A 14,777-nucleotide genomic window follows, 5' to 3' on the forward strand; every position below is an offset into this window, starting at 1 on the left:
AGCCTCTCCTCAGTGTAAGACACATTAAAAAGCCCGCATGGAGTTTGCTAAAAAAACACCTGAAGGACTCCAAGATGGTGAGAAATAAGATTCTCTGGTCTGATGAGACCAAAATAGAACTTTTTGGCCTTAATTCTAAGCGGTATGTGTGGAGAAAACCAGGCACTGCTCATCACCTGTCCAATACAGTCCCAACAGTGAAGCATGGTGGTGGCAGCATCATGCTGTGTGGGTGTTTTTCAGCTGCAGGGACAGGACGACTGGTTGCAATCGAGGGAAAGATGAATGCGGCCAAGTACAGGGATATCCTGGACAAAAACCTTCTCCAGAGTGCTCTGGACCTCAGACTGGGCCGAAGGTTTACCTTCCAACAAGACAATGACCCTAAGCACACAGCTAAAATAACGAAGGAGTGGCTTCACAACAACTCCGTGACTGTTCTTGAATGGCCCAGCCAGAGCCCTGACTTAAACCCAATTGAGCATCTCTGGAGAGACCTAAAAATGGCTGTCCTCCAACGTTTACCATCCAACCTGACAGAACTGGAGAAGATCTGCAAGGAGGAATGGCAGAGGATCCCCAAATCCAGGTGTGAAAGACTTGTTGCATCTTTCCCAAAAAGACTCCTGGCTGTATTAGATCAAAAGGGGGCTTCTACTAAATACTGAGCAAAGGGTCTGAATACTTAGGACCATGTGATATTTCAGTTTTTCTTTTTTAATAAATCTGCAACAATGTCAACAATTCTGTGTTTTTCTGTCAGTATGGGGTGCTATGTGTACATTCATGAGGAAGAAGAATGAACTTAAAGTGGAGTTCCACCCTATTTTTATACTTACCTCCATCTTCTCGCTCCGGGTCACCTGAAAAAGAAATGGATAATCGCATATTTTTTTTTTTTTTACTTACCTCGTAGCGAAGAAAATATACTTACCTTACTTCCTTCTTCCTCCTTCCTCGGCCGCGGCCCGTCGTCACTTCCTGGCTCTGCAATGATTCCTGGGAGCTGAACGTCATAGCTCCCAGGAATCATTGCGCCTGCACCGGCCCCGACGTCAGTTCCGGGTCGCGCGCGTCATCCCCTTCTAAACAGCTTCTGGGCATGCCCAGAAGCTGTGGAGGGATGACGCGCGCGACCCGGAAGTGACGTCGGGGCCGGCGCAGAGCATCGTGGGACCAAAGAAGGCGGAAGAAGACGCCGAAGAGGACTTCAAGCTGCCCACATCTGAGATGGCAGCGCTGGACAAGACGTTTGCAAGGTAAGTATTTGTCCTAACAGGTAAGTGCAACCCGGGACAGATCAGAGGCTAGCCATTGTGGAATGCACTAGCCCTGACTGTCCCGGGGGTATTAAAAAAAAAAAAAAATCCAGGGTGGAACTCCGCTTTAAATGATTTTAGCAAATGGCTGCAATATAACAAAGAGTGAAAAATTTAGGGGGTCTGAATACTTTCCGTACCCACTGTATATATACATATACATACACACACACACACACATATATATATACATATATATCACACACATACACATACACATGGATGGATGTGGACACACACACACGGACTACATACATATTACACACACACACAAAACATAAAATAGTGATCGACTGACATCTTTTCTTTTTTTTAAAGCGGATACTGATACCGATATTTTGGCCATTGAATATCGGTATCGGCCGATATTTTTGTACAAATGTTTTTTTTTCTTGACAGGTACTCTTGTGGAGGGATCTGGGGGTCTAAAAGACCCCAAACCCCTCCTCTGCACTTAAAAGCATTCAAAACGCTAAGTTTGGACTATTTTGAATGCGGTCATTTTTTTTTTTTTTTTTTTAATCTGGCGCCGAGTACCCGGAAGAGAGGTCATGACATCACTTCTAGGTTCTTACATGGAAACCCGATCAGAGCCGAATGCGGCTTTGATCGGGTCCTCCGCTGCCGTGCAGGCTGGTTGCCCAGTGGGACGGGAGACCCAGGCGAGCCGCAGAAGGCGATGAGAAGGGGGGGGGGGGAGGGGGCGTCCCCTCCCGCTCCTTGTAATGACAGCGGAGCGGCTTCTCAGCCACATTGGTTGTCATTACAAGACAGCCGACCGTCAGCTATGGATGCCGGTACCGGGGTGATGCCTCTAGCTGCAGCCATCACTCCGGTTATAGCACTTTCCCGAAATATCGGCAATATCGGTAACCTCCGGGGCCGATTCCGATATATATCGGGGAAAGTGCACATCGGTCCTCGATAATCGATCGATCCCTAATATACATGTCATTACTTTGATGTTAAATACCGGGGTTATGGCAGCTGCAGACTGTGGGCGATTCAGCGTCTGATAAAAGTGGTCCTGACGGCGGATTCACCACTGGATCACTTTTATAGGCAGTGGAAGGTGTCCCCTCCCGCCACTTCTCCGAGACATCGATAAAAGCGGAAACTATCCCATCCCCTGGAGCGGTGGGCTGGAAGTCGAGTGAGGGCAAGATGGCTGCCACTCGACAGCTGATGTCACTTCCACCTAACGGCTTTAAAGGGCCAACTTTTTTTTTGGTAAATGTAAAATAACTTTTTTTTTTTGCTTTTAAGTGTAATTGTGACATCCGAGGTCTTTTTAACCCCAGATCTCACAATAAAGAGGACCTGTCATGCTTATTTCTATTACACAAAAAAAGAGTGATAATTCTGAAAAAAAAAAAAAAAAAAAACTATATTTTTCACATTCTGCTATATAACATTCCCCCCCCCCCCAAAAAAAAAATGGAAAAATCAAAATTTAACATTTTAGGCCAATTTCTTTTCCGCTACATATTTTTGTTAAAAAAAAAAAATGCAATAAGCGCAAAAGTTATCGAGTCTACTAACTGCTGGAAAGATTTATGTCATTTTTATGTTTTTGTTTTTTTTTTTTACTAGTAATGGCCGCGATCTGCGATTTTTTGCGGGACTGTGACATTGCGGCGGACAGACTGAAATTTTTGACACTTTTGGGGGGACCAGTGACATTGCTACAGTGATCAATGCTAGAAATATGCACTTTTACTGTAATAATGACACTGGCAGGGAAGGGGTTAACAGTGTGTGTGATCAAGGGGTTAAATGTGTACCTGGGGGAGTGTTTCTAACTGTGTGGGGGGGCATGGCTTTTGAAATGATCACAGAGACCTGTAATCCTATATAGAAGGATCACAGGCGCTCTGTGATCATTCCAGAGAGAAAATATGCAGTTACTGTAATAATGACACTGCCAGGGAAGGGGTTAACAGTGTGTGTGATCAAGGGGTTAAATGTGTACCTGGGGGAGTGTTTCTAACTGCGGGGGGGGTGGGGTGGCTTGTGAAATGATCATAGAGACATGTGTTCCTATATAGCAGGATCACAGGCGCTCTGTGATCATTCCAGAGAGAAAATATGCACTGTTACTGCAATAATGACACTGCCAGGGAAGGGGTTAACAGTATGGGTGATCAAGGGGTTAAACGTGTACCTGGGGGAGTGTTTCTAACTGCGGGGGGGGGGGTGTGGCTTGTGAAATGATCACAGAGACCTGTGTTCCTATATAGAAGGATCACAGGCGCTCTGTGATCATACCTGAGAGAACGGTCAGATGTGTTTACAACAGCCGACCGTTCTTCTCTCTTAGCAGGGAACGATCACGGGTGCCAGGCTGCAATCGGAGCCGCCTGCCCCGTGTATCGGCTTTCCCGCCAACGAGCGGGGGCGGGAGCGCGGCACACGCTCGCCCCCTAGCTGCAGGCGCACAACTGACCTATACCTACGTTGGTTTCTGCCGCAGTATAACTGCAGCGGGCGGTCGGCAACCGGTTAAAGAAACAAATCTTCTGGAGGTCCAGTGGTTACATAGATCAGTGGTCCTCAACCCTGGTCCTCAGGGCCCACTAACAGGCCAGGTTTGCAAGATAACTGAAACACATCCCAGGTGATATCATTTGCTGCTCGGTGATTGCAGTATTCTAGTCTGCATCTCCTCAAGGTAATACTTAAAATCTGGCCTGTTAGTGGGCCCTGAGGACCGGAGTTGAGGACCACTGACATAGATCACCCAGAGAGGATTTTTTTTTTTTTCCCCTCAACAAAAATGGAATTCTTTAAAAAGAAAAAAAGAAAATAAAAAAAAAGGGGACATTCCCAAAAAGACAAAGCCACGTGTCACCAGTCTGGGGACAATGATGACACAGCTGCCGCCAGCCTGGTCACACGGGTTCAGCATAGCGTCACCTAATTGGTCATAGAGAAATGAGCCGTTGACAACCTGCAATAGCTAAACAAATAGTAAGCAGGCCGACTCTGGGTAATCCGGAGGGGAATGTGGGAAATATGCAGCTGTGACACTCCCGCTTGTCATAATTACAAACTGTGACCCAGCCACTATAAATAGAAGCCGATTGGACGGTCGCTCCTTCCCACCTAGAAGGGGGAATTGCTGGGGAATTTTATACTACAGCCGTGGTCAGAAATTTTGAGAATGACACAAATATTAATTTTAATCACAAAGTCTTCTGCCTCAGTGTTTTTAGGCTACGTTCACATGTGGGCGTAGCGGATCGCGGGCTGAATCACCGCGATTTCTGCCCGCGATCCAGAAATCATTGCAAATCGTGGGACCCCTGTGCGTCGCCCGTGATTTGCAATGGCACCCCAAACGATGTTGCCGCGATTTCCGCCTGCCGAATCGCGGTAACATCGCGCAAACAAAATCGCGGGACGCATGATGACCAAAAAAGGTACAAGAGCTTCGAGGCGTCGTGTGTCCCGTGATTTTGTTTGCAGCGATGTTACCACGATTCGGCAGGCGGAAATCGCGGCAACATCGCACAGCGTTTGGGGTGCCATTGCAAATTACGGGCATCGCACAGGCGTCCCGCGATTTGCAATGATTTCCGGATCGCGGGCAGAATCGTGGTGATTCTGCTACGCCCACATGTGAACGTAGCCTTAGAACTTTGTCAGCTGTTACTATGGGATACTGAAGTATAATTATAAGCATTCCATAAGTGACAAAGGCTTTTATTGACAATGACATGAAGTTTATGCAGAGTCAGTATTTGCAGTGTTAATCCTTTTTCAAGACCTCGGCAATTCTCCCTGGCATGCTGCCAATCAACTTCTGGGCCCCATCCTGACTAATGGCCGTCCATTCTTGCAAAATCAATGCTTGGAGATCGTCAGTTTTTTTTTCACCTGCCTCTTGAGAATTGACCGCAAGTTTTCAATGGGATTTAGGTCTGGGGAGTTTTCTGGCCATGGACCCAAAATTTCCATGATTTCTTCCCCAAGCCACTTAGTTATCATTTCTGCCTTATGGCGAGGTTCTCCATCATGATGGAAAAGGCATTGTTCCTCACCAAACTCTTCTTGGATGGTTGGGTGAAGTTGCTCTCGGGATGTTTTTGGACCATTCTTTATTCATGGCTGTGTTCTAAGGAAAAATTGTGAGTGAGCCCCACTTGTCTGAGAAGCGACCCCACACATGAATGGTCTCAGGATGCTTTACTGTTGGCATGACACAGGACTGATGGTTGCGCTTATCTTTTCTTCTCTGGACACTTTTTTTTTCTGGATGCTCTAAACCAGTGGTCCTCAACCCTGGCCTACAGGGCCCACCAACAGGCCAGATTTTAGGTATTACCTTGGGGAGATGCAGGCTAGAGTACTGCAATCACTGAGCAGCAAATGATATCACCTGTGATGTATTTCAGTTATCTTGAAAATCTGGCCTGTTAGTGGGCCCTGTAGGCCAGGGTTGAGGATCACTGCTCTAAACAATTGGAAAGTGGATTCAACAGAGAAAAGGACTTTCCCCCAGGCCTCAGCAGTCCAATCCCTGGACCTTTTGCAGAATATCAGTCTGTCCCTGATGTTTTTCCTGGAGAAAAGTGGCTTCTTCACTGCCCTTCTTGACACCAGGCCATCCTCCAAAAGTCTTCTTCTCACTGTGTGTGTAGATGCCCTCACACCTGCCTGCTGCCATTCCTGAGCAAACTCTGCACTGGTGGCGCCCCGATCCCGCAGCTCAAACATCTGTAGGAGACGGTCCTGGCGCTTGCTGGACTTTCTTGGGCGCCCTAAAGCCTTCTTCACAAGTGCAATGGAAATGTTTTATGGGATGAAGTTCATTTTTTTATTGCAAAGAGGGACTTTCCAATTAATTGCAATTCATCTGACCACTCTTCATAACATTCTGGAGTATATGCAAATTCTATCATAAATACTGAGGCAGCAGACTGGAAATTAATGTGTGTGTCATTCTCAAAACTTTGGCCACAGCTGTATATAGGCAGCAAGTTACTCCTCCTGCCGTGCCTTGTCCTGATCTAAAATTGACATTTTTTTCCCCTCATTGGCTGCATTTAACGTAAGGAAGTTCTATTACTCCCAAAAACAAAAGTGAAATATATTGCAGGCAACAAATCCCTAACAGGGTAACTCCACTTTCGTGAGAAAACAAATTAAAAAAAAAAATAAAAAAAATTATATTATATACACTTATATATATATATATATACACACACACACACACACATTATATATATATATATATACATACACATATATATATATATATACACACACACACACACATACATATATATATATATATATATATATATATATATATATATATATACACACACACACACACATACATACACACATACATACACACACACATACATACATATATATATATATACACACACATACATACACACACACACACACACACACACACACACACACACACACATATATATATATATATTTATATTACACACATACATATACACCACACACATATAAACATATTAGTGATCAACCGATATCATTTTTTTTACCGCAGATGCCGATATTTTGGTCATCGGATATCGGTATCGGCCGATATTTTCAGACATTAAAATTTTTTTTTTTTTTTTTTTAATGTCTACAGGTACTGTGGTGGAGGGATCTGGAGGTCTAAAAGACCCCAAACCCCTTCTCTGCACTTAAAGCATTCAAAACGCCAACTTTGGCTGTTTTGAATGCTGAAAGATTTTAAATTCAGCGCCGCCAGTACCTGGAAGTGAGGTCATGACATGACATCACTTCCGGGTACTCGGCGGCGCCAAATTTAAAAAAAATGGACTCGGTCAGATGGCGGCGGTGCAGATGGAGACCTGGTCAGACGGCGGCAGTGAAGGTAGGATGCCGGGTCTCCTGGTGGGATGGGAGACCCAGGCGAGACGTCCCCTCCCGCTTCTTGGAATGACAGCCGAGCGGCTTCTCAGCCTCATTGGTTGTCATAAGACAGCCGACCGTCGGCTATGGATGCCGGTACTGGGGTGATGCCTCTAGCTGCAGACATCACTCCGGTCCAAGCACTTTCCCGAAATATCAGCAATATAGGCCGATTCCGATATATCGGGGAAAGTGCATATTGGCCCTCTATATACCGGCTTTGCCGATAATCGTTCGATCCCTAATATATATATATATATATATATATATATATATATATATATATATATATATATATACTGTAAATAGCGTATACAATTGCGACACAAGTCATATTGTAATTTAATGTTATCAAAAATTCCCTTTCCTTTTCAATCTGCAGCCGCTGCAGTTTTCTGTAAAATGCAATATGGCCACCTGGAGTCTCTCTGTACACAAATTTATACAGAGCGCCCCCCAGAAATGTCATTTCCAGCTTGTGTGATTGGCTCACTGATTTTCCCAGACGTCTGCACTAAGGCCGACCATACACAGTTGGAATCTCGGCCAGTTCAGCAGTAACCAACTGAGATCTGAACCATTAATGGGCAGCATGAATGTATAAAGTTGATCGATCAACTTGTGTACAACCAACGTGCCGGATTATGTTGATTATGCGATTATCACAAGCGGCTCCTATAGCCCCTAGCAATAATTACAGTCTTCTCCCGGAGGGGGGGTGGCTTTTTTGTGAGGTCAGGCACTAATGTTGGACGAGAAGGCCTGGCTCGCAGTCTCTGCTCTAGCTCATCCCACAGGTGGTCCATCGGGTTGAGGTCAGGCCAGTCAAGTTCCTCCACCCCAAACTCGCTCATCCATGTCTTTATGGACTGGCTCCCGCTGATGTCAATCAAATCCTGTGATGGGGCGGGCCGATCTGTATCTATGGATACAGGCAGAATGGCACAGGATCAAGCTTGCAGGTGTGCCACGATGGGAAGCAGCTTCCTATGGTGGCACAATGAGAAGAGGAGGAGCCAGGAGCACCTGCAGGGGACCCCAAAAGACCCATTTGTGCAATTTCACTGCACAGAGAAGGCAAGTATACATTTTTTTTTTTTAAATCAATCTTGTGGAGGCTTGAAACTACCTATACGGAGTTTGCATGTTCTCCCTGTGAGGGTTTTCTCCGGGGGACTCCAAACACATGCCGGTAGGTTGTAAAGGCTGTATGCCAGCACTAGATTGGTCAATGTGTGGCAGAAAATAGTAAATACAGAGAAATGCAGCGCTCCATTCAGCACTGCATTTCTCTATATACGCTGCTAGGTTCATTGGCTCCTGTCTACATTGGCCCTAGTATAGGAATGAGAGTTAGGGACTTTAGATTGTAAGCTCCTTGACAGCAGGGACTGATGTGAATGTACAATATATATATATATATATGTAAAGTGCTGCCTAGATTGATGGCAGTGTATAAGTACCTGTAATAAATAATAAATCAAACAAATTCTATGAAGCACAATGTATGGATGTTAAAAAAAAAAAAAGAATAAAAGTCTTCATTCACACTTGTGCAACTTTAAAATGCAACTCTGGATGGGTGCGACTTGTCCCTTCGCAAAGTTGGACCCACTGTTGTATGTAAAACATTCAGGTATGACTTTAAGGCTACATGTACACGGGTCGTTTAAAAAGTCCTTTGAACGCTGGAACTTGACAGCTACAGAACGACGTTTAAAAACGCCCGTTGTGTCGCATTTTCATGCCATGTTTGGACGCGTTTAGCGGCGTTTGCTTTCAGAGGTGTTTTTTGCAAAACACATCTGGAGACCCTCCCAAATACCACAATGCAACAGAAATATGTTTTTCAGCCATTTTCATTTGAATGAATATATAGATTATATATATATATATATATATATATATATATATATATATATATATATATATATATATATATATATATATATATATATACTGTATTTTCTGGCGTGTAAGACTACTTTTGAACCTCAAAAAAATCCCCCAAAAGTGGGGGGTCGTCTTATACGCCCAGTATAATATCTCCAAGGTAACCTAAGTATAAGTATTACCGGTAGATGAAAATTAGGGGGGTCGTCTTATACTCCGGAAAATACGGTATATATATACATACACACACACACACACACACACACACGTGTGGCACGGCAGTCAGGTCACCCTGACATGGCACAGTGGGGTCACCCTGGCATGGCAGCTGTATGACCCCCACTCTCGCATGTCAGGGTGACCGGTGTTTAGGGTGACCTGACTCTGCCATGCCAGGGTGACTGTGTGTGTGTGTGTGTGTGTGTGTGTGTGTGTGTGTGTGTGTGTGTGTGTGTGTGTGTGTGTGTATATATATATATATACACACATGCTCCTAAACAGCCGTTTACAAGTTGCAGTGTACATGAGCCCTTATGGAACTTTTGAGAGTTAACATTGAAGTCTATGGCCCTCAAGTTGCATGAAAGTTGGACTAAAGAAGTGCATGAACTACTTTGAAGTCGCAACGACTTTAAGTCACGCATATATGAATGGTTATCAGTGGAAAACACGGGGTACGACATCAAAGTCGCACAAGAGTGAAAGGAGTCTAAAATGCATCGATCGTTTATTTTACAATTGGGTCCAGCGTGGAAGGCATGAACATATCCCGTACCTTAGCTTTGTGCACGGCCTCCTGTTTGCCTTTAAGCTGCACCCATATTCTCCCCGACACCTTCTGCTCCGCCTTGTGGTCATAGCAGACATTTTCCAAGGACTCCAATACTGTAAACACCACCGGGAACAGAACCTTTACTTGGCCTTGGATATCCTTCAGCAGTTGTTGATCTCCTGGGAAAGTGAACTCATCCACCACCTCTCTGGGGGGGTCATTGTCTTCCTTGCTTGTTCCCGGGACTCCGGCCATCCCTGTCCTTGCTCATCCAGGAAATCTTTTCATCTTGGGTGCTGCAGACCTGAGAAAGTCAGCAAAGTCTTGTTATTGGCTTAAAACTATTATTTATTATACATTTATTTATATTTTAATTTAAAAAAATATATTTTAAAATGTAATTTTATATTTCAATGTATTTGTATACCGAAATAAAATTGATGTTCTTTTTTCCCCACAAATAGAGCTTTCTTTAAGTCCCCGTTCACACTGGGGCGACCTGTGAGGCGACCTGGTCGCCTCACAGGTCGCGTAGGTCGCCTTCCATAGGGAAGCTGCGCACCCGTTCTAATAGGAGCGACACAAGTCGCTCCGACTTAGAAAAAGGGTCCGGAGCTTCTTTGGGGCGACCCGGAGCGACCGTCATAGACTTCAATGTTATGAAGTCTGTGCCGGCCGCTCCAAAGTCGCGGCGCGCTGCTCGCACCGCGACCTCAGAGGTCGCCCCTGGAAGTCGGATCGCCCCAGTGTGAACGGGGCCTAATGGTATTTAATCACCTCTGCGATTTAATTTTTTTTTTTATTTTTTGCGCTATAAACAAAAAAAAAAAGAGCGACAATTCTGGAAAAAAAATACAAATATATTAAAATATAAAACCCACATATAAATAGGTCAAACTGATTCAAGAAACAGAACTAATGTAACAAAATGATGTTACAATGGTTAAGGTCAGGAACGGATGGCCGGTGCAGAATATGAAAATGTGTTTGACCGTGTATCGCGGAACATAAAATTCCAACAGGAATTTGAAAAATTCCAACAAATTCCATTTTATTCTTCAGGGCCTCTGCTTTTAGAAAAAAATATCATGTTTTTTTTTTTGGGGGGGGGGGGGGGGGTGTTCTACTTAATTTTGTAGCAAAAAAAATGCTGATTTGACATGCGTGTGAAAGATTTTAAAAATTGCCCCAGGCAGCAAGTGGGGAAATTTGATCAACTTACAAAAATGTTGCCCGATGGAACCCCTGGGGGGTGCGGGGATCCCATAAACTTTTACAGATACCGATCTCCATACAAACACGCTGTAACTGTAACAGATCTCCCAGGAGCAATAACCAAAAATAACCCAAAACTTATGTAACTGACAACAATGGTTTCCTGCGGGCAGCTTCCATGAAACATTTGTAACTATTAGTACAGTAAACTGACACCTATTTCCTTACAGTGATACTTTAAATAGAAGTGACTCACTTTAACCCTTTCACTGCCTTTTTTTTTTTACCCCCCCCCCCCAAGTCTAAAACGCACATATTTATGCCTGAAGATTAAAAAATAAATAAATAAATAAATAAATAAAAAAAAAAAAAGATAGATTTTTCCAAGAGAAGAAAATTCCGATAGTTGTAATACTTTATGTCACACAATATTAGCGCAACAATGTATCAAACGCCTATTTTTAGAAGAAAAAAAAAAAAACACAATAGAGTTCATGTTAGTGCAAGCAATGGGGCTAATTTACTAAAACTGGAGAGCGCAAAATCTGGTGCAGCTGTGCATGGCAGCCAATCAGCTTCTAACTTCAGCTTGCTCAATTAACTTCTTGCCGACCGACCGCCGCAGATATACCGGCGGCAAATTCAAAAATGTAAATACACCAAATGAGATGATACAAAGCTGTGATCCTAACGGGTTACACTGTATCATCCCATTTCACCACAGGATTTCACCTGGTGACTTTTCCAGTGCCCTGCCTGTGCTTTTCCAGTTCTTTGTGCCTAAAAAAAATTGAGAACGACCATGATGCCAAAAAGCGTTCCTTTTGCGCAAAAGCGCTTTTAGATGAACTGGATGGAAAACAGCGACAGCGAAACTGAGTTACTTGAAGAACTGAGCGATAGCGATTGGTGGGAAAATTCGTCATCAGGTACGGAAAGTGAGGACGGCGATGATTCTGATGTCTCTTTCTGGCACATCGCTTGTGGAATTTGGGAAGTTTATCAAATGATTCTTCAGAATTTCCAACAGAGCGATGTGCCAGAAAGAGACATCAGAATCGTCGCGGTCGTCACTTTCCGTACCTGATGACCAATTTTCCCACGAATCGCTATCGCTCAGTTCTTAAAGTAACTCCGTTTAGCTGTCACTCTTTTCCAGTTCATCTAAAAGCGCTTTTGCGCAAAAAGAACGCTTTTTGGACGCCATGGTCGTTCTCTATTTTCCAGGCACAAAGAGCTGGAAAAGCACAGGCAGGGCACTGGAAAAGTCACCAGGTGAAATCCTGTGGTGAGATGGGATGATACAGTGTAATCCAATCACAGCTTTCTATCATCTCATTTAGTGTATTTACATTTTTTAAATTGCCGCCGGTTCCACCCCCCTTCGTCGCAACGTTTGCAGGGAAGGGAACCGGAAGACAGGTGCCGGTGTTCTGTCAGAATACCATACCCTATCAGAATTCCATACCTCCGTCATTTCCGGTTTCGGATCAGCTGTGGCTTCGTCATGAATCAGCTGTAGCCGCGTCACAAGTCCTACTGCGCATGCGCAGAATAGGCAGGGCATTATGATAGCATCATAAGGGGTCAGGCAAAAGACCAAGTGTGCATGTGACGGCGCATGCGCACCAACGGGATCTCTGATAAACATCCATCCGATCTCCATGGTCCACACTGAGCTGACCCGACACAGCGCCGAGCCGACACAGCGCCGAGCCGACACAGCGCCGAGCCGACACTCCGATCTCCATGCCCAACACTGCACCGACCCAACAATGAGACAGTGGGTGTGCAAGTGTGGGTAGGGAATAGGGTTGTCCCATTGTGGGCTCGGCGCAGTGTATGCCATGGAGATCGGATGGATGTTTGTTATAAGATATGCCGTTGCCCGATGCGTTGGTGCGCATGCGCCGCTCATGCGCAGTAGGACTTTTGCCTCACCCCTTACGATGTTATCAAAATTCCCTACCTATTCCGCGCATGCGCAGTAGGACATGTGACGTGGCTACAGCTGGTGCATGACAAACTGGCACCGGAAATGACGTAGGTAGGGAAATCTGATAGAACACCGGCATCAGCCGAGCACACAGTGGGAGGACAGCGGGGGAGGACGGCGGGGGAATCGCAGTGGAAGGTGAGTTTTAAAATGTAAAACAGATTTCCATGCAAAACAATGTTACACTTTTAGCACAGAAATCCTGACATAATCAGACCACTAGGGAGGTTAAAGTGTCGCCGATAGTAAAATTTACGCCGTTTGTCACTGTTGCACAGGTGTGCGCAATTTTAAAGCGGGACAAGTTTGGTATCTGTTTACTCGGCATATCATCAGGTTTTAAATTTTACAAAAAAATTGGGTTTAATATTCTTTTTGCATTAAAATTTTAACAAACGCATTTGAAAAAAAACGCTGCACAAATACTGTGTGACAAAAAAAATTGACACCCGTCAATTTATTCTCTGGGGTCTCTGCTTTAAAAAAAATATATATAATGTTTGGGGGTTCTAATTAATTTTCTAGCAAAAAATACAGATTGTTACATGTAAACAAAAAGTGGCAGAAAAGGCCGGGGTGTGGTTAAAAAAAAAAAAAAAAAAAAAAAACACAACACAAGATATCTATTTTTGTTTTTTTTAAGGCGTGTTAATGACGCCAGAGGCGGCCACACATGTATAGATCTGTGATTGGCGTAGGTACGAGCGATTGTAAACAAGCCATGACAGAACCCCGGGTGACAGCAAATCCCCTGCAGGGGTTCTAACCCCCCCCCCCCTTCCCCATATGTGACAGTAAATAATCACAGGTTTTGGCTGGACGCAGTCAGTAAATAAGGAGGAGCACTCACTTGGTTGCAGCGTTCCCGGGCGGACCTGGTGACAGGAGATCTGACAGATCAATGTACACAGACAGGTTTGTTATGTGAAGGGGCGGAGTTAGCCCGGGAGGAGGTGTGTCTGAGTGTCAGAGTCTCCTGTGTATGCAGAACAGAACGTGAGATGACAGGAGGTGACCCCACCCCTCCAGGAACGCCGGAAATTCTGGTAATGTGACACTGACTGTACCAGGCAGACAGCTCCCAAGATCTGTACCCTCCTCCAAAACTGCCCATCCACTATACAATCTGATTGTACAATCCCCTCTACATCCACTCTGCACTACAGGAGTCTGCCTGATCGGATACAAACTGAACCGATTACATGTCTCCTCATATGACATTATATTGGTAGATTGAAGGGTGACTGTATGATGGCTGCACAATCTCTTTTAAAGCAGTTGCATCCCCTTTGTAAAAAAATAAATAAACCCTGCAGGACAATGGCATAATGTGCTAGTATACATCGTATACTAGCACATTATGAAATACTTACCTTAGAACGAAGCCCTGACACGGTCGCCCAGACACTGCTGAGGGCACTGACCTGTTACCTTGTCGTCTCTTCCGGGTTCAGCGGCTCCAGCGCTGTGAGCAGCCGGAGCCGCGATTACGTCACTCTCGTGCATGCGAGGGAGGTAACTTTTCGGCAAGGAGCTCTGAAGGTCCGGCAAGATACGCCGGACATTCAGAGCACATGCGCCGATGGTGTAGCGGCTGCATGCAGGGTGAATATTTCCTAAACTGTGCAGGCTCAGGAGATATTAATTTTACCTACAGGTAAGCCTCATT

The 14,777-nt window shown here is 44.7% G+C and overlaps 1 protein-coding gene across 1 annotated transcript in view; it reads right to left on the bottom strand.

Moving 5' to 3' along the window:
- N4BP1 (NEDD4 binding protein 1) overlaps positions 1-14,777 on the bottom strand; it is a 64,847-nt gene that overhangs the window by 45,086 nt on the left and 4,984 nt on the right. The window contains exon 2 of the mRNA XM_082270046.1: positions 9,901-10,201. Within this exon, the coding sequence (XP_082126172.1) occupies positions 9,901-10,152 (252 nt within the window). The 5' untranslated portion in view covers positions 10,153-10,201. The remainder of the gene's footprint in view (positions 1-9,900; positions 10,202-14,777) is intronic.

The sequence above is a fragment of the Pelophylax lessonae genome, assembly GCF_965119305.1.
Source record: "Pelophylax lessonae genome assembly, chromosome: 10".
In the NCBI taxonomy this organism is placed as follows: Eukaryota; Metazoa; Chordata; class Amphibia; order Anura; family Ranidae; genus Pelophylax; species Pelophylax lessonae.